Consider the following 21,016-nt stretch of genomic DNA (forward strand, 5'->3'; position numbering starts at 1 on the left):
TTAACCAGCAGGGTTTATTTTACACCTTGCACTCAAGGGAAAGAAGAGCTTCACTGCTACAACTCTACCCAACTGAAGAGTATGCTGAATGGATCTTCATGAGAACATACTTTTGAATCCAGAAGTGTGAGTGTTGGGACCATACATTAAAGATCTGTGGTCAAACTTCTTGCTTTCTTGTGTGCTTACTCCTTCCTGATGGTCCATACAACGTTATTGATCTGTTTCATCAATTTCCTGCAGACTATGGAAATGCACATTACAGAAAAGCTTTCCTGTAGTCTTCTACAAGAAAGATTGAGTTACAGAAAGTAAAGCTGTATTAAAAAAAAAGCCCTTTGAACAAAAAAAAGCATCCAGAATTCTAGACATCACTACAGAACATGGATTCAGCTGGGGGGGAATCTGTGTTATTTGTAGGCATTTTCAGACACTGTCTCCAACATTGCTGGTGCGAGGCTCACTGTGGATTGCTATACACAGACACTTCAACTCACTGCTCGGAGGAAAGGAGTGATGATTTCACGTACAAAAAGCCTGTTCAGGAGAACAGTCCCCTGCTGGGGACTTAAGTCCTGGCTATATTTAAGGCAAGCTCGAGAAGTGGGCCCCTGTGAACCTCATGAGGTTCAACAAGGCCAAGTGCAAGGTCCTGCGGCTGGGTTGGGGCAACCCCCAGTATCAATAGCTGGGGGATGAAGGGTTTGAGAGCAGCCCTGAGGAGGAGGACTTGGGGGTACTGGTGGATGAAAAGCTGGACATGAGCTGACAACAGGCACTCGCAGCCCGGAAAGCCAACCGTATCCTGGGCTGCATCAAAAGAAGCGTGACCAGCAGGTTGAGGGAGGTGATTCTGCCCCTCTACTCCACTCTGGTGAGACCCTACCTGGAGTGCTGCGTCCAGCTCTGGGACCCCCAACATAAGAAGGACATGGACCTGTTGGAGCGGGTCCAGAGGAGGGCCATGAAGATGATCAGAGGGTAGAACACGTCTTCTATGAGGAAAGGCTGAGAGAGCTGGCGTTGTTCAGCCTGGAGAAGAGAAGGCTCCAAGGAGACCTTATTGCAGCCTTTCAGTACTTAAAGGGGGCCTATAAGAAAGATGGGGACAGACTTTTTACCAGGGCCAGTAGTGACATGACAAGGGGTAATGGTTTTAAACTAAAGGAGGGTAGATTTAGACTAGATATAAGGAAGAAATTTTTTACCATGAGGGTGGTGAAACACTGGAACAGGTTGCCCAGAGAGGTGGTAGATGCCCCATCCTTGGAAACATTCAAGGTCAGGTTGGACAGGGCTCTCAGCAGCCTGATCTAGTGGAAAATGTCCCTGCTCATTGCAAGGGGCTTGGACTAGATGGCCTTCAAAGGTCCCTTCCAACCCAAACTATTCTATGATCCTATGATTTTGTACATGTAGAGCACTGCACTGAGTGTTTACAGTCTGATCTTAAGAGTCCAGTTTCCTCAGAAGTCCGCATATTAAGGACTGGACTCAAGTTATAAGACCTACCCCAAGACTTACACTGTAAGAAACTCTGAAACAGCTACAGCAGGCCCAGCCTCTGCTGCTCCCCCAAAAAGCCCACTTAGGAGCACGAAGATCACTCCCTGCTTTACACTCCAGCAGCTTAACACAGATCAGACTGCCTCTCTAATACAGCTCTGTTGTAAACTAACAACAGTACGAGAGGTTTTTAGTTCTTCCAGAGCTGCCGGATGGAAGGAATTGCTGCCCAAAGATCAGTGCCACAATCTCTTTATACTCTGCAAGCAAGAAAAGCTAGTGTGGAGACTCATGCCCACCTCCCATGGGTGCTGCGAGTCTTAATTAGTATCTCTAGCATACTCAGACCTTTGGACAGAGGGTGCTACAGAAGTGGAAAATATTATCATCATTATGCCTGCTACCACAAGTGCTGGCATTCAAGCCAGAGACTTCACAGCAGATGGTGAAGTCGCTAGCACGGCTGGCTGCAGTTATAATTTCGCTCATCACAGACTCTCCTTGTTGGAGCAGGCTTCACCTCTTGATGTCTAAAGAGCAAAACAGAACCTGCGCTGACAAGGCTGCATTGTGCCGGTCAGTATTGCTGACACATTCAAATCGGCCAGCACTCAAATCACTAGAAAGTAAATCATCCAAGGGACTTTCTAATTAAAAAGAGCTTCACTTTCATGGCAACGCTTTCTCCCGCCTGTCACAGCTAGCCCTCCCCTGAATTCCGATCATTAAAGGGAAATAACAAAGAATTAGTCAGCTTTTGTTAAGTGTCAAACATTCCCACTCTAAACCATGAGCAAAACAAGGAGAGGCATTTTATAGCTCTCAGAGCAACTTTATACCTTTCTAAACACTATTTCTGTACCTCTTGCTAATTGCTCATTTGCCCTGGTTTTATGGAACAGCCTGGCTTACTCCACCTTCGACAGAAAAGAACAGCAGTGTTTAACATGCTGCAATAAGTGGGATATGTGTAGTTCTAATTTTTATCTTTATTTATACCTAACTGTTGGGGTTAGCAGCCTAGCACTCAGAGCTACCTGAGGCATAACTAAGATGCCATTAGCTTTAGATCTGTTTCCAAATGCTGCAAGCATCCTCTCTGTTTGGCTTAGGACATCGCCGTGCAGATGAAGACTTTGCACACGTGGGAACATTCTGCTTAAATTTTTTCATTTCACCAAAAACTTCCTATTCCTCCAGAATACAGGCACAGGGTAATGCCCCCCCTCCTCTTTCTGTGGGTTTTTCAGGTTGTAAAATGTGAAGGATCCTATAGCAGAAAGAAGTACTTTGAAATGGAAGCGAAGAGTAATTTCCACTACTCCTTGTGGCACCACGGGAGTCCAAATACATTCTGCGGGGAGCTTGCAAACGCATCAGCACACTGCCCATGCACCGAGGAAGGGACATTATCATGGAAACAACCTGACCAAGAGTTACTTCAAATGGCGGCTGATGATGAAAATGCCTTTAGCCCACATCTGTTACGCAGATCTAACATCACCAGTTAGGATTTATTTTTACCACTTTTGTAAAACAAGACGGAAACTTCCCTCGCCTAAATGCTGCTTCATTTCAGGGAAGTCATCGCAATATGGCAGTCTAAAAGGGGAATCACACGCCGTCGTCATTATCAGCCTATTCAGAAAACCTTTGCTGAATCTTTCAGATCTGCGCATTGCCTTTGATACCACTAGTGGCGAGATTTTTGATGACACATCCGCAGTCTCTAGTGAAGGTGGATGCTGCCGCTGCCTCCGGCCCTTCCTTACAGAAGTCTCTGATCTATTTAACTTAAATACTTCTGCTGCACACCCATGATGGTATCTCATTATCACAGAAGGTAACTTTACAAAGTTGCATACCTACCCAATAACCCACCATGCTACAGTACTCCAACAGGATGCATCAAGAGTCTTCTATCCAATACAGACAGAAACACACTTAGACAGCCAGACAGTGAAAAGGCAATTTGTGAATCTGATTTCAACCAGCTTTTCATCTGTCTGATTTTCATCCATCAAGCTGGAGCTGGTTGTAGATAAGAATGAATACGCTGTTCCCTAATGGAGATTGGATTGACTTACTGCTTTCTAACTGGAGATCATGGCAGATTAACCTGGTACTGAAATGAAGAAAACATGGAAACACTGAGCGAGTGAAGACTGCATCAGCTGCTACATAAACCACACTGGTTAGCTTTAGTTCAGTCTAAATAATGGATTGTTCCAGAGGCTCAGAAATCCCTCATGGACAGGCATGACCTTCCCCTGAGTTTTAAGACTTGCTACGATTTAACCCCATGCCTTCGCCTCCTTGGCACAAAGTCACACCAGAAGTGTGAGATGACCACACCAAAGCCAGCACCATGCTGAACGCTGCCATCTACTTAGTGATCTGGGCCATGCCGGGAGCTCATCACGGCAGCGCTCCAGCCGCTGTACTGTCCATTGGAGAATTCCCAAGGGGATTGCAAGGTGCCAGCTTTTTTCCAAACGAGCTGAGATGGTCTTACGCCTTCTTCTTTAGGATAGTGTGTGATTAGTAACCACTGGACAAGCTGCCCAGAATACCTGGATGTTAGCAAACCAGGCTGCTAGGTGTGAAGATACTAAGAGAGGCTTCTCTCCCTTCCTATTGGTATTCTTATGTCAGCACCACATTCAAAAGGCTATCACAACGTTATCACATCATAGTATTGATGTCAGTGGCATGATTAAGATGGCAAAGTAATTACAAGTGTCTGCTTTTATACGCTGATTGCTTTCCAAATAAATGTTCTCCATTCCAAATAAATCCACTATGGATTAACATTTCTCCTACTTGCTCACAGCCTAGAATGTATTTGATTAGAAAAGCCTGATCAAAACTCTGCTTGACCATTTTTCAGTACTTCACCATTTTTCTTTTCCTCATCAGGAAGAAAAGTGTATCCATTAGTTAACCTTTTCAAACACATTCTTTTTGTAGTCTAATTCAAAGAAGGATTATAAAAAAATCGTCAGACTTGGCATCTGAATAGCTTTTTGTGAGCACAGGGAACAAGCATTCATATATCAGAACATCAGCATGGGGAGATAAGGGTAGCTGTATATGTGCGTGCTTATCTGAATGCAAGATCAGTACTGTGAAACCAGCATAAACACCAAGGACAGAATCCATATATTGATGTAATTCTTAGTGGTACTAGGGCATTTGTGTGAATTTGCAATTAAATAAAGCTTATTCCTTAAAAAGAAAACAAGAAGTTAAGGATATAATTCAAGGTCTACTGAGATCAACGGGAATTTTTTCCATCGCATTTGAATATAGCTCACTCCCCCTCCCTCCCAACATGTCTTCCAGAATATTAAGAAAGAAATTACCTGAAATTTGTTTGTACTGTTTTTAAACAGACCAAGAAATTCTCAATTCTCTTAGTCTGCTTTCTAACCCAGCAATTCCAAAGCTCTCCTTTCTTCCATGGCCAACATTTCATGTATTTTAATCCACATTAGTTTCATACCAAAAAAAGTCATTGAAAATACTACAAATATATGTGAGTGACAAATGAAATGATGCAGGAAACATAACTTTGAATCTCCTGACTTTTATGCAATTAAAATATCAACTTAATTGTTGGATCTGTGTAGCTTCTCTCATTTTAATATGTAAATCAGTCTCTATTACTCCATAGCTCAAAGAATGTGTTACTTGGCTTACTTGATTAGGCTGGGAATTGCTGGTCCTGCTGTCACTATGTTTACACTTTAGTGACAAGTTTGCACATCAAATTCACATAATGCAATGTCATCAACTTACTCATCAAATATAAACTTCTTAAATACAGCCGCTGCTCTTGAATATTGAAACAGCCTTATTTTGCTTCATTTACAGCCCCTAAATAATCAGAGTAAGTGAAAACAAAAATTGGGAACACAACTGGAAAACAGTATTTCCCAGGAAAAACAGCTTCCCACAGAGAGACAGGTAGGTAAACCAGAAAAACAGCCCATGCAAAAAGTTATCCTTCACCTTCTGAATATTAGTTGCACATGTTTCCCCTTTAAAATGTGGAACAAGTAGAGATACTTTATTTCTCAGTCTCTACACATTCACCCCACCTCATTTGGGATTCAGTGTTAAGGAGTCCCTATTTATTCTGTGAAGACAGTCAGATTTCAGCTCCCGGCCACGTATAAGTGGAAATTGAAATGAGGACTCCAGAGAAAACCAGCAAATTCAGTAATTTTTTTTCCCGTTATGAACCTGCCATAACAAGAATACTGCCATCTTGGACAGTATGGAGAGGGAAAGTGTAAATAAGTTCAGTATTTTCCCATTTCTGTCATCTTTCCTGAATCTAATAAACATCCCCAACCAAGGGGACACTCACCTTGCCAGCACAAGGCTTTTCAAGATGTTCCTGGTAACCGCGACACCCGTTGCAAAGTTCCTCTACTAGATTTTCACTACTCTCTACCGTTCACAAAGGCATCAAGCGTTAATTCCAGGAGAAACAATACATTGACATGATGCAGAGCAGAGATCTGAGGCTCTCCCCTGCCGGCAAGCTCTGTCACACTGGCAGGCTGGTTTTTCTCATGTCAGGGAAATCGTGTTGGCCTGAATTTGAGACATCAGCACAAGCCTTTCTTCTCAGTCCTGCTGATGAATGAAAGAGCATTTTCAATTGTGTACATCCAGAGGCCTTATGGCACATTGGTCCTAATCAAAAGCTGCTCTGTGATGCAAACTGCTGTAAGAGGCAGCTCATAGCACAACCCCACAGGACCCAAAGGGCAGCTGCAGATTATACTGCATTTCCTTCCCTTCAGAAGAAATGCTGGACTGGAGAGATCTAGCAGGAGCATCCTGACTGCTACATAGCCACCAAGAAGGCAACAACCAAATAACAAGAGCTCAAATACCCAAGCAAGAAAACACAACTGCGAATGTTTACCAAGACCCATAAAGCTCAACAGCCTGTTGGCTTGTCTCTGGTTGATAAAGAAACCATCAGCACAGAGGGATATAGAAGAAGCAGAGGGATGTAGGAGAGCTACATTCATGAAGGGTGCTATCTGCAATGTGGCAGTTTCCGTATGGTACAAATTTGATGGTGTTTTATAGGGATCTGGCAGGTGGGAAGGGGTTAAAACACAGGAGGAGGAAGGTTTCAGGTCCTTCCACTACCCATTGACTTCTCTTCTTGCAAAGGCTCTGAACTGCCCCTGATTATAGATGGAGGAGCACAGCTACTTCTGGGGACTCGAAGGGACGTGCCCGGTAGTGCGAACAATTCATCCTCACGGTTACTTCATGTTTCACTCAGCTACTGATGACTGAGAACTTGAAACCCAAGTCAGCAGCCTTAAAAATGCTGTTTCTATCAACAATTCTCCTCTAAAGCCACATACAGAGTAAGCCAAAAGACAGAATACTCCCTGCCAGCCCAGGTTTCTCCACACATTTTCTCTTGACTTATCTGGTTCCAGAAGCTACCTCTAACCTTGCCACCTAGCCATTACCTACCTCTAACCTTCCCGTCTACCTCAGCAAAGGTGACCTCTTCCTTCTCCGATGTAACACCACTTTACTGCATCAGCACTGAATAAGGAAAATGCACCTGCCTAGGAAACAAGCAACCTTCACCCCAGCCGTATTTACTTGTGGTGCTACTTATTTCCATTACACCTAGATTCAAGGCAGGATCTCTGAGCCCAGACAGAAACCACTGTAGATATTCTCATAGTTCAGTGTTTAAATTTGGTCCCCCTCATCACATATACTTTTTCATTTTCTTTTCCATTTCCTTCTCCATCCCAACTTATTTTACTATTTCTTTCTTGGTAAAGTGGCTTTATTTCCTCCGGAGCAAGGCTTCTGCTACTACTAAATATTTTGTAATGAACTTCTACACAGTGCCTAGCAAGAGGGTAGGAGATGCTTTAAAAAAAAAAAAAACACAAACAAAACCCTTGTAGGAATTACTGGATCTATACAGAGGTATTATGCAGGTTCACAGGCTGCCTCTTACAAAAGCAGAAATACCGAGGCCTCCAGAAACTCCACACGTGAACTGGGTGGAAAAGAGGGGCCAGGAAGAAAACCTGCAGCTCTTTTGCTCTTTGTGAAGGCTAAGTACAGTCTGGGTAGTAACCTTTGACTGACACCAAGTTTTACACATTCAGTAGCTACAACAGAACTACGTTGCAGGATTTATTACAAACCTCTGGCTCCCTGGACGGCAGATGGAGTCTAAAAGCCCCAGCAATGTCTCACTGGCACCTCCCATCACAGTTTCACAAGAAGCTGCAGGCTTCAGGCATCCTCGGGGGTTTGTTCGGTCAGCAACCCCTGTCTGCCCGCTCGTGTCCCAACCGTTCACAGCACACAGATTAAGTCATGCTCCGGGGCAAGTCTCTCTGGTTGTTTAACAGACTCATGGCATGCTGCCACAGGCAGGGCACACTGTTTTCAACATATTCAGTGCTGCATGACTTCTTATCTGTGTTATCTCCAAAAAAACTTGGGAATCTATCTGGATGACAAATGCTATATATGATAAAAGCAACTTTTTTTTTAACCTGGGAACATTTCTTTCAGCTCTCTTGAGGTACTATACTTTCATTCAAGCCAGGAAACCCAGTTCTTTATACACGCCTGCTCTGACTTCAGTAGTGCAGAACATTTACAATCAAAGGCCACACTGTTGCTGAATCAGGACACATGAATGCTTCAAGGTATCTTCCCCTTGTGGCTAGACTGCCCAAATCTATTGACATCATTGTAATGTAAAAGGGTTTTATAGACTCTGCCACCAACTACTGTAACGCTGGCAATACTGGAGTACAGGAGGTCCCGACTTGGCTATAGTCTTTTAAGAAAACAGGTATATTTAGCAGCCCCACCTCATTACCTATAGTGCTGGGCTGGGACAAAGGGATATGGATGATAAGGAAGGAAATCAAAGTAAGCTCTGTTTAAACTACCTGCTTATTCCCAGTCTTAATATACTATTCATGTCCCAGACTGGTCTAAATGTCTTGCAGCAGAGAAACTAGCACCATAAAAACAATAATGATAATAACTAGCTGAGAGGTGAGGGGATTGCCCCAAGGAGGCACTGCTCTTCAGCTGCAGAGTCAGCACGGGAAGGCAGGACGGCTCGGAGCGGGTCAGGCAGAGCAGCTCCCAAGGACTGCTGCTAATAACACTTGTCCGGTGTGCTACTTTCCATATCATTTGTGTTTTGCACATTAAAGCTATGTGACATTTCTGATGCAGGTAGCAGTAGGGAATGATTTCTTCCCCCATCAAGAACATGTGGCCTATCTCTGGAGTAAAAGAGGACAGAAGTTCATCAGTGCACAGCAAAACACCAGAGGCAAAGACAAGCTCTTTATAAACTTCAGAAGAAACGGGGATATGCAGAAAGCAATTACTTTCATTGAAATACAGGCAGGCAAAGGCTAACATCATGCTCTTACCAAAAATCCCTTAACATTTGAAGACGGCAAATGCCCTGGACCTTCACTTTAGTAAGGTAATTCCTTCAGTACAAATTGAAGAGAATTGGCATGTTAAACATCATTGAGAGAAGTGTCACCTAATGAATCCTTCTTCTGCTTTAGGAAGAGGCATTACATGACCAAAGAAGAGCTGCCCTCTATGCACCCACCCAGTCCAACCTTGTTTGACCAGCAAGATGCTGGGAGTCATCAGCACAAAGTGAGATATGGATGCTGCGCTAGCAGACGCACACCCACCAACAACTAAGGTCACAGAAAAATCCTTCATCAGGTGGACTCGAGGTTCATTTGCAGGTGCAGCCCTCATTATGTGTGGATTTCCTACACACAGATGGTAGGAAGCACCAAGGCTTCCAAGCACCAACAGCTCAGCCAACTGTGGATGGTGAACGGCAACTTTTAAATTCCACCTGCTCCTTTTCTGTCACCTTCTGTACTCAGAAACACATTCATCAGTAGCACAAGCATGCTGGGACAGTGACAAATTTTACCATCTCTGGCTTGTCACTTCAAAAAGATTAGGTTGTTTTAATATTAATTCATTACCCCATTTAATTCCAATTAATTACATTTTTACAAGGCCCTGACATGGCAGTGATGCTGGAGACAGCCTCTGCTGAACACCAGATGCAGCATCTTTTTTAGTGTCAAACACCTGCCTTAGAGTGAGATTCCCCAGTCCTTCATCCTTTTCCTAGTTTTCCCTAATAAGAGAAAAAGGACACTGAAATCATTGAGATGGATGAGTAGCTTTCCTTTTTGGTGGGATCATGTTCAGGAAAATAGTTCATTTCCAAAATTCTCCACAGATGGTTGAAATCAGAGTTGATTTCCCCATCCTCTTTCTTGGTAGAGGTACCAGCCTGTCTCTCAACAGAAAGAATATTGAAAGCACTTTTCCTCTTTCTCACAGGGAGAGGCTGCATGAAAGAAGGAAACGCTCCACTGTACCTACAGGACAGCAATAAATCATGAGAGCTCATGGAAAATTTGATTCACTGCATTCTTTAGTCAGGACCCAGCTTCCACAGGTCATTCTATTCCTACCTTCAAACATATCACTTTTAAGATAAGAACACAAATGGAAATAATCAGCACCTGAAGCATTCTCATTTCTACCTATGCTTTGCTACAATGCACAAGTCATTAATTCTGTCAGCTCCCCATTAGCTGCCTCCTACCTATTTGCTTGCAACTAAGACTGAACTCCATCTCTAGCAGTGCCAGAAAAGAAAAATCAAGAGGTCCACCAGGACCAGACAAGGCAAAAAAGGAAGATCTAAACAGAAATGGCCTGGAGAGAAACAAGATAAAACAGGAAAAGCTATGGAGCTGGAAAAAAAAAAAAAAAAAGAAGAAGATGCATCCTGAAATACTGAAATACAAAAAGGGGGGTGGGGAGGGAAGGGAAGGTGTGAAGAATATGAGAAAGAGAAAAGCAGAACTGGAACAGATTCCAAGTCTGGGCAGTGACGCCCTGTGCCACCTTTCCAAAGCTGTTACAATCTGCATCCCTGCTTCAGAGACAGGAGGACTCGGAGCCTCTCCCCAGCTGGCAGCCTGACCTTGGTGCACTCTCCTCTTACACAACCCAGTCCCGGGCAGCCACCGGGAGAGAAACAAAACACCCATAAAGTTACAGCCCATGCCCGTAATGCGGCTGCCACAGATCTGCCCCATTAATACCGCAAAACCCCGCGTGCAAATTTATACTTTGAAAAAGGACGGCATGTTGTTATATCTCACATTGTTCAAACCTCTCCTTTGCAATAGCCCTGGTACCCATTTTAATAGAGACTATTACGGCATAAATGAGAGGAAAGGACCACTGAACTACGTGGCAAGTTGCCAGGTTGTGCTGCAGCCTCCAGCGGTTATGCTCAAAGAGATTTAAAGTCCAGCATAACCTTGATTTTTAATAGAGTCACACTTAATGAGCTTTAATGTCCACAGTAATAATTTCCTTATTACCTATCCAGGAGTCGGAACCATGATCAGAAAAAACGTACTGCACTCCAGTCCAATGACCGAATTTAATAATGGCCAATACATTATTATCAAAACCATCAACATCATTGTCCTTAATGCCTTTTTTTGGTTGGTATAATTATAATTCTTTGAACCTTAAGCATAATTGTTGCAGATCACATAAGCTTGCTGAACACAGCAAACCTGACCGGCTAGAGGCCACCCAAATCCCTCACCTCTGCCAATAAGCCGTTCAGGGTATATGGCAAAATGGGACAATAAAATCTTACATTTACCTCTATCTGTCAAAAGGCAAAATACAAAACCACGTATGACCTTTGTTGTCTTCCCAGATTTTATTCACACTTTTCCTACTCTGTCCTCGGTCTCCCTTCATCCCATTCAACTCTGACAGGAGGGACCTCCCACCTCAAAAGCTCAGAGAGCTGAATTTGCCTCTTGCATGTGTCATACGAGTGAGATGGATAAACAGACATATGGGTATTGCACCTGACAGAAAGGGGTGCAAGAAAAATTCTAATTCATGTTATTTTTGTACAGAAACAGTTCCACAAACCTCACTGAAACCTGCTCCCTTATTATGCACAATAAACCTCCCTCCCCAAGGCAGCCAATTGCACAGTGACAAACAGAGCAGAGGGAGTTTCTGGGACATGCTCCCCATTTCACACCTTGAAAATATACTAAAATGGAAGGCATATGGCAGCCATTCCTGTGGGCAGAGCTGTTGAGATCCTGAGAAAACAGCAAATGCTGGATCTTCCATTTCTTATCCAGAGAGAGACAGTGTAAGTTTTCTGGCCACGTGAATCCATGTTGTTAAACCACTCCTGGAACAGCTGTTGCATCCACACTGCGGATGCTGCGTGAGCTAAGCAGGATAGGCTCAATGCAAAAATGGATGCAGCTTGCACGGCGTGCTTGATGAGCTGTCCCCTAACCCACCAGGAGCTCTACCCTGCCTCAGCAAAAAGGCCAAACCTGGCATTCATCTGGCTAATTTAAAGCCAGCTCAGATATGCCTGCTAACCTTGCAGTCAGTGCCATAACATCCTCAGCATCTCTTGCACATCCTAATATACACAGTCTTCATCATCAGACCATATTGCTGAATGCTCCCGCAGCAGAAAGGAGGGTTTAGGACTATTTATGGCAACATTCCTCGTGCATGACAGTGATGCAGATGAGTACATAAAATACAAGAAAAAAACCAAGATCTTCCCATAAAACCTGTCTTACTATACACATGCCCTGGTCTCAAAGGCAGTCATCCACAGGGCTTCTGAATCCTTCACTTACAGCTCTTTTTCCCATTTTGTTTACATGAACCACTTCCATATGCACTTACAGGCACTCTGAGAATGCAAAGGGCCCTCCTGTGACTATGATAAATGACACTGAAGTATTTCCCGCCCTGCTAGGCTCTGCAACTGATGCTCTCTCCCATGTGAGTTGGTGACCAGAAGTCAGAATGATACAGCACAGGACTGGGGCAAAAGGAAAAAAAGCATCACATACATGAGAGGCTGGAAACACCCTGAAACCCAGTGAGCTGTTTGTTTTCCTGTTGGAATCAAAGGCAGAAGAGAAAACAGCTTTAAAAATGCATCTCTCATAAGCTAAAGACAAACCTGGTAACAACCCAGCACAGAAGTGCCTCACAAACAGCTAAAAGCAACTGCGTCAAAGGCAGCAGAATAATAATTATGAATAACAAATCACAGGAGGCATGCGTGAGAAACGCATTCCCCCAGAAGAAATGGTCTAATTACTGGAGATGATACCCCAGAGGTTCATTCCTCAGCGGCAGAGACACAGAGTTGACCTCACCTCTGCATCCTCTCTGCCCCTGACTGGTGCTCTCCCCGCTGGGCTTGAGGGGCACTGTCAGCTGCATGGATCTGCAGCATTACATGTGCCAGGCTACTCGGGGGCATAACGACAGACAAGGGCGCTGGGCAGCAGCATCTGCTGTAATTTAAAAACCAGTGCATTTCAAATTCAAATTGCAATGCAAGAACTATCCCCAAGAACTGCTTGAGTCTCAACAGGGTCTTAGACTGGAAGCTCCTACGGGCAAAGGCAGCCTTCCTTAAACGTTCAGGAAGTGTTTAATGCTTATGCGTTTGTTAGAGCATCCACTAACAACAGTGACAAACTGTCATTGTACCTCTAACATCCAGTCAGCTCTTCACTTTATAAACTACCCCATCTACACTTCTCACCGTCGTATTTTTAAGGCTATATAGTACCATAATCCACTATGAGATGCCGAAACAAACACATTCTTAGCAGTAATAAAGTACTATTGTTTGAGCAATGGGAGAACAAGCAAGCTACTTTCAGAGAATTTTGGTGTCATAACAGCGAAAGACATTTTCTTCTGTGTATTTCTTTAAAACAGGGCTCTGCCATTTTGTGGTTCTCCAGTCTCTAACACACATGGCCTTTGAGAAAAGCTTTACCCTCTTTTATTTTGAGGGCAAGGTACATGCAAGAGAGTTACAGCAGTAAGACCTCTTGGGCTCTGCAGCATAACTAGAATCTGCCTGGTCCCCTCACAATGTTGTAGGCGATGGGTCACATTTTATTGATGTCCTTACCTTGATTTACAGAGTCTGAGAGCATGACTGGAAGTGTTGACTTTGGGGTTACTGTACTAAAAAGTCTCGTTCAGGTATGTGAAGGGAAGACAGACTGTACTGGAGGAGAGCCACAGATTCTGTGAAATGTATTTAGCTTGGTGAAAGATGTACTCTATTTTCATGGAGTATTGAGTGGAGCTGTGATTAATGGGGCACATATACACTGATAAACAATATTAATTTGTTTTAAGCCAGGTCTGAAAAGATTTCAACCACTTGCTTCCCTGCAGCTATGAAAGTTATTTCCTGCTGTCTGTACTACCTCAAGGGCTAAACCAGCCCTGAAAGGAATAAAATATTTCCTTTTACTCCATCGGCAGCACCAGCCTATGAAGGCTGTTGTATTGGTATTTCATTTATCATGAGCAAATGATATGGATTATTATTATTTATCCTTACCACCTACCCTCTGTACCAAACTGCCACAGGATTGCCACCACACATTCACTCTCTCCTGCATCAACCCAGCTTTTTTAATTTTCCTTATAACCATTCCATCAAACACACTGTCTGCAATGTCTCCATCTGCTTCTGCAGTCAGTTCCTCTGGCAGTACGGATGAGTAAGTGCATCTTCATGACCAGAAGCCAGCAGCCTACCTGCAATTTCTTGTGGTGACTGAAAACTCCCAACTCCTTCCAAATTCCCAGGGAGGGAGCCGCCTCCTTCGAGCACCCTCACCAGCTCCCTCAGCCTTTCACACTCCTCCTGGAGCTGCTGCTGCTCCTCTTTGCGCTGCTGCTTGGCCAAGCTTGCTGGGTTCATGCTGAAATGAAGAACTTTGGTTCTGCTGGGGTCATAGTCACCCTGTGTGGCAGAAACAACAGAAGCAGATTGAGTAACTGATCCAACATCCAAGTTCACCCAACCTGTACCACTCCTTGTGTGAAGACGAAAAATGTTACAGCAGAAAAAGGGACACTTATGCAGTGATAATGTTTTATTCCAACAGTTGAAGTCAGCCAAACATAGTATTGCTTTTCCTTCTCTTGCTAATCCCTCTTCCAAAAAAAAAAAAAAAAACCAAACCAAAACCCACCACCAAAAAACCCCACTCAACAGAGCTTGCTCCCTGGCTGACACCTCCACAGTTAAATTTAACTCCAGACATGAAGTTTTATAGCTGTATTTTAAATCTCTTGATAGCAGGAGATTATCATGAACACACAGATACACCCTTAAACTACAGCAGGACACCCAGTACTAGCCTAATTTATTACTCGTATGAGCCAGCAACGTCCATATGACTCCAATGGTGGAGTCATTAGCAAGTTGTATCAGCTCATCCCAAGCAAGTGAACAGATATCTCATTTTATACTTTTTTTCTCAGAGGTGAGTTGTATTTATAGTAGTTTAAATAGTCAGTCAAGTCCTAAGATAGCAAATTAATATTCTTTCAAAGTGAGAGGAAAACACTGATGTTACATTTGTGATTTCAGAGAGACAATTTTCATATAAACTACAGGAAGCCTCATGACCATAAAAGTAGTAAAGCATGTGCTAATGCTGGCTTCCAAGGCACTCTGCCCAGCTGAAACCCTATAGTACCGCCTGCATAAAGAGGCATTTTATATGGTAATATTTTTCCTTCAATTAAATCTCAGGACCTAAAGTGATTTTGTAAACATTAATTAACCCTCAAGAGCAGCATGAGGTAGATGTTATCCCAATTTTATTATTTCATTTTCATTAAAGACATGCTAGAACTTTATGTGGGGGTTTTTCATGCAAACCAGAGCAGAGACTGAGCAACTTCATCCTGAATTGCTGGTCATTGCTGGTAAGAGACCCCAGAAGATCCCATTTCCAAACATCTTTTATTGAAAATACTCCACCCACATACTGTAAAGCACCTCTGCCCACAGCAGGGAATGAACTGCTGAAACTCGCCGCCCCAGAGCCTGGCAGCAGATGCAGCACTGGTTCAAAAAAGGGTTTGACAAATTCATGGACAACAGCTCCATAACTGGACCCTGACAGGGGAGGGCAGGGGCGCATCCTCCAGCATCTCTGGCTGCTAGGAAAGTGCTGGGGAGTGTGGCCAAGTTTGTGGGCTCTCCCAAATGAGCATCTTCCATCACTGTGGTCAGAGATGCTCTTCTGGGCTGGATGGACCACAGGTAAGGGCCAGCTGGGCACTTTTTATGTTTCACATGCGATGCTTGCTACATCTCACAGCTGTTCCAGTGCCCTCTTGCGGGAACCATACCGAAATTCTCCTTTAAAACCTCACTTTCTAGACATTAGCTGGGCAGAAGGCAGCTGGAAGAGGTGTGCTCACCCACAGAGACGCAGGTGCCCGTGAGCAATGTTGGGGTCTGGGTGCAGCGGTGCAGCCAGTGATGTGCAGGGGCTGCGGTGCTCGCGGCTCCCCTGCGGTCCCCAAGGCTGGCTCCGCCTCTGCCAGATGGCTCCCAGGGCCATGCCAGGCAGATGGGCCCCAGTGGAGAAGAAGCAGCCAAAGCTGAGGCTGGCAGGACGCCGGCAGTTATGTAGGCAAAGGGGAAGAGCAATTTAGATCTGGGAGAAGATGTGGAGTGAAGTTCAAAAGTGCTTTTGGTCAAGAGCATGGGGTCCATGTGCTGGTGCATACGAGGTTAATGCCTTTTGCATCTACCACCAAAAATGTAATTTAAAACTGCACAACTGGAAACCTTGAATCGATGCGACTGGCATGGAAAGCATCAATGTACCTGGAAACCAACAGATGCTCTCACTGCTGTGTTTCCCAGAGAGAAAAAAAAAAGGGGGTACAGTTGTACCTCATAACTACTCTGAGAAACCGATATGGTGATCCTCGTGAGTAACCAGTTTAACCACATTTGTCCATCTGGGTAGAAGAGACGGTCACTATTTCATGGTGTAAGTACAAGTTAAAAACAAAAGGAGATCATATCTGTATCTGTATGTCGCAGGCCAAGAGGGGGTGGAAGGACCCCCCTAACACAGGAGGACATGGGAACCCCCAAAGGGCTGCCCTACCCCAAGGAGCTCACTCCAGAGAACTGGGGAAGCCCAGGCACAGAAACCTTGGGTACCCTTCCTAGCTGTTTGCATTCCCCGCAGTCAGAGTACGTGGTCTTCCAGTCCTCAGCCACGTACCAGGCAGGTGATGCATGTTCTCACACTGCCCAAGCCTCGCGGTGCTCAGGAGACCTACAGAAACACCTGGGAGGGCAACACTGTCCTGCAGCCCCACAGCAACAGGGCTTCATGACCCCATTTCCATGGGGAGGTTGAGACAAACAGCCTGCACCTGACAGACAGGCCATTAGGACCAAGAGAAGAAATAATCCCACTGACAGCGTTGGCCAAGAAAAATTTAGGAGAGAACTGAAGGACTGGGACCACATGCAGCATCTTGGAGATATTGAACAGCGGGAACATGAAGACAGCTGTAACACCAACTTATTAGATATATTCTCCCCAGCAACACACTGGCATTTACAAACCTGTTTCCGCATGCAGCTATCTAACTTCTCGTGCTATTTGCATTTCAGGACCCTTCCAGACAGGTCAGGGCAGTCCTTACTCTCGTGTTTGCCTTTCAAGGGAAGATATTCAACCCCAAAGTTTGCAATGGGGTTTACACTGGCTGGCAAAAGGATGCCCTTAAAATCAGAGCTGCAGAGCCCGCTTCTCCTGTGCAGCCCAGTACCGTGGTATTTCTGACAAGCCGTGAAGGGCAGCTCTGGCACCGTCTCCCTCGCTGGCCGCAGCGCCAAGGTCAGGCAGACATCACGCCTCCTCGCCCTGGCTGCCACCACCTTGATGACTCCAGCGCGCAGCACAGAGATCGCCTGCGCTTTCATACTGCACCATCACTGCAGACGCTCACGCAAAGGCACGAGACAGCAGAAGGATCTCAGTGTGGAGGAAAGCCATGCAAACCTGGAGACTGCTGCTACCTTCCTGCTGGGACTGCTTTAACCCATCCTGTGCTAGTCTGTTTATTTTGCAGGTTATTTACTCTTTTAAAACATCTCTCCGGCCTTTATATAAAGCCCTGCCACGACGCTGCAGTGCTATGGCTCTTATAGCTTTTTCAGTCCATTTATCCTCTCCTTTTATAACATGTCCACTTGAAAAATCATGCTCTAAAACTCAGCACTAGGACTCAGCCTTATTTTCAGGGCTCACCAGCGCTCACGAGCACGTCAGTCTGAAGCTACACTGAGACAGGTGAATCTCTTAAAAAGCCACTGTGATATGAAGGCTGTGGCAGAATTCATCTCATTTAACATTTCTGGGAGATCACTAACATATTTTCTATGCTACTCACGTTTTTGGGCTAGGGGCAGTAGCTTTCTCTTTATTCTACACAGCACACATCAAACCAGCACATTTCTCCTTACAGCTAAAATATTAGTGTTGCTGGTTTATATTATAGTAACACCTAAAGAAACCAAGTGAGACAGGGATCCTGGTGTGCTAGGTCCTGTACAAACCCCACAAGAAACTACCACCTAAAGCCCAAAAACCAAACAACAAAGCCTGAAGACGTGGTATATGAGGGGAGCAGAGGTATGGAAAGATGCGGCCTCCAGTTTGAGGCTCCTTAGCAGCACCGTGGCAAAAATGAAAAGAAAACATGTCTTCAGAGATGACCCTCCTCACCACCAGACTGTACAGTTGCACCAAGCAGAGAGTTACTTAAGTCTCTGGGAAATTTACTGAAATCTATGGATTTTCAAACAAATGGAGGAAGTTTTCCATGGAAACGGTGAAGACCAGAGCCAATTTCTGATGAAAGGGATCAGATGCATGTGTATGTAATACCAGACAGCCAAAATGGTATCACAACTTCAATCGTTTGGAGTGTTTTTCCAAATTTCTGAAGGTTGGAAGTGACTTAGGTTGGCTCTAGGAAGAGTCATGGCTGGAAACTGCTAAATATAACAGACAGCAAAACAGCATTAAAATCTCACTAGCATTTGAAGAAGAAACCCTAATTCTGTTAAGAAACCAGGGACTGAAAAAAGCAACCAACCTCCTTCTGGAATCCTTTTAGCTCTAGAAAATGTAAATTGCTGGTTTTCTCTGTTAACTGCTTCCCCCCCACAAGAAATTAGTCTTACTGATCAGAATTTTGTCCTTTCAGCTCTGCAACAGAAGCCTGGAAAATGGTGTTTCAGGCACTGGGAGAGAAGACCTAAACTAGATTTGCCCATTTAGAAAATCATTTCTAAACCAGAGCCACCGATGAGGAAGACCAAACAGTGGCATTTGAAAGGCATGGTACAGAAGAGACTGCCACGCTCTTTGAAAAGGAGCTGGGACTCCCAGAACAACTGCCCAGGAGCAGCTTCAGATGGTGCTTCTGTGCTGAACCAACACAGGCAAGGAGGTATCACTTAACTGAGTTAAAAAGCATCTTGCAACAAACGGTTATGTATCCCTGGTTTCTCCAAGAAACACGAAAAGTGTGCTTCAGGTTTGGAAACTTGTCCTGAATGTGAGAATCAACCAAATCCACTTAAGCTCATGGTGCCTTTATATAGAAAAATGAGACATTTGGGGATGCAACCAATATATGACCTACAGACAATCCCTTTGTTGGAAAGAACATTAAAATGCCACCCTGTCCCCAGTTCATTCAGCAGATAACTTGCTAGATCGTTTTGCTCATCAACACATCATGGCCAGTGTCTCAGAGAGCAAAGATGATACATTACTGCTGGTTTCTCAGCAGCACCCCCTCTTTTTCCCAATACTTTAAAATTCGGAAATTGTAGAGATGCTGAAGAGTAAATAACTTGAACTAGAGAGAACTGCTGGCATTCATTGATTCTTCTTTCAAGGAATAACATTGAACCAGTAATTCAGATTTGTCAGAAAAATGTACACAGAACTTCAATTTAGGAGGAAGCAATAAATACCTTGATTGATTGCAACCAAGTCTGGTTGACACTTAGCAGTACAGTGAATTATTCATTCCTGGAAAGTAAGATGCTAACTAGCTGATTTGGTGCTTAAGGCAGCAAAACCATTTTTGCGCTCTCAGAAGGGCACCGGACATTTTACAGAGATGATTTGTTGACTCCACGTGTTAATATGCTCTACAATTTGTGAAATAATGTTGTTTTGATGCATTATCCTCAGCCTTCCAGACACATGCCGCAGGGTATGCGCAAAGGAAACTCTCTCATCCACCACGGAGAAGAACCATCCCACCACTTCTGTCCCAATCGCACAGTCATTATGTGAGACAGCCACCGCAGATGCAACACACAAATATTGTCTTAATGCAATATGCTCTAAGCACACACTGGGACATGGCAGAACTATTTAGTATGGCTCTGGCTATCAGTAAACTTTCTGACAAAATACTATGGAAAAGAGAATTTGCAACAGGGCCAATTTGCCATCTAGAACAGAGGTACCAGCTCAGGTCAGATGCTGCTGCCTTCCTTCCCACTTCCATCTCCCAGCTTGGGAAGAGAACAGCCCAAGGAGATAATTGTGCTGATGCTATGTGTCATTTTTTAAAACTGTATCATCGGCAAACAGTCAGTATGTTGGTCTACATGTTGAAATTATAGCTCAAAAACTTCCTAAGTAATCTCCCCATTAGGGAAAAATCAGTCAAGTGACGAAGCAATGAATGAAGACAGGATTGCTTTAATCTCTGAAAAACAGAAACTTTTCCTTTAGAAGAGGAGTTGTTTAGAAGAACAATGAAAGCTGCCAGTGACAGCACCTTGAAAAGGGCTGAACTTTTTCTGGCATCTCTCCTCCTGGTTGTTTGAAAACTGCACAGTCCCAATTCAGGGACGTCTTTCTCCAGGAGCTATAAAAGCTTTTCTCTCTACTCGACTCACTTTCACAGGCCCACAGGTTAAGAATAAAGCACTTAAAACCATGTGGACTACTTTACATTTGATGAAACATTCAGTGCTTAACAACTCCATTTAAGATCTATTCATCTACTGCAGATATTTCTAATGAGAAGGTAGAACTGGTAGCAAAGGGAATAGTCTCAACTGTTGTGAATACGTTTATCTAACATCACTAATGATTCATACGTTCATACGCCCCAAGGAGGCAATGACTGTCAGGATACAATGTCAGCAAGCACTGTCAAGGATTTTCAACTGACTTCGCATCCTCATAGGCTCCTCCTGTTTAATGCATTTAAAAGCAAAGAAGTGAAAACCCATAGACGAGGCTGACGTGCACTTAAGTGCCTTATTTTTTCATAGTCTTGATGTCTATCAACCTTAAAAGATTGTGATTTCTGAGCAGCACAATAAATTCTGGCTGAGCATATGGACAGCTGAGTTTAATCGCTACTCGCTTGCAATGCAACAGATTGTGCTTGCCCCTGCTGAGAAAAGGCTGACGATTGGAAGCTCTTCAAG

The 21,016-nt window shown here is 44.1% G+C and overlaps 1 protein-coding gene across 1 annotated transcript in view; it reads right to left on the bottom strand.

Moving 5' to 3' along the window:
* MAD1L1 (mitotic arrest deficient 1 like 1) overlaps positions 1–21,016 on the bottom strand; it is a 380,415-nt gene that overhangs the window by 113,210 nt on the left and 246,189 nt on the right. The window contains exon 16 of the mRNA XM_082311897.1: positions 14,254–14,461. Coding sequence (XP_082168023.1) covers positions 14,254–14,461 — 208 coding nt within the window. The remainder of the gene's footprint in view (positions 1–14,253; positions 14,462–21,016) is intronic.

The sequence above is a fragment of the Platalea leucorodia genome (assembly GCF_965183815.1).
Source record: "Platalea leucorodia genome assembly, chromosome: 5".
NCBI lineage: Eukaryota > Metazoa > Chordata > Aves > Pelecaniformes > Threskiornithidae > Platalea > Platalea leucorodia.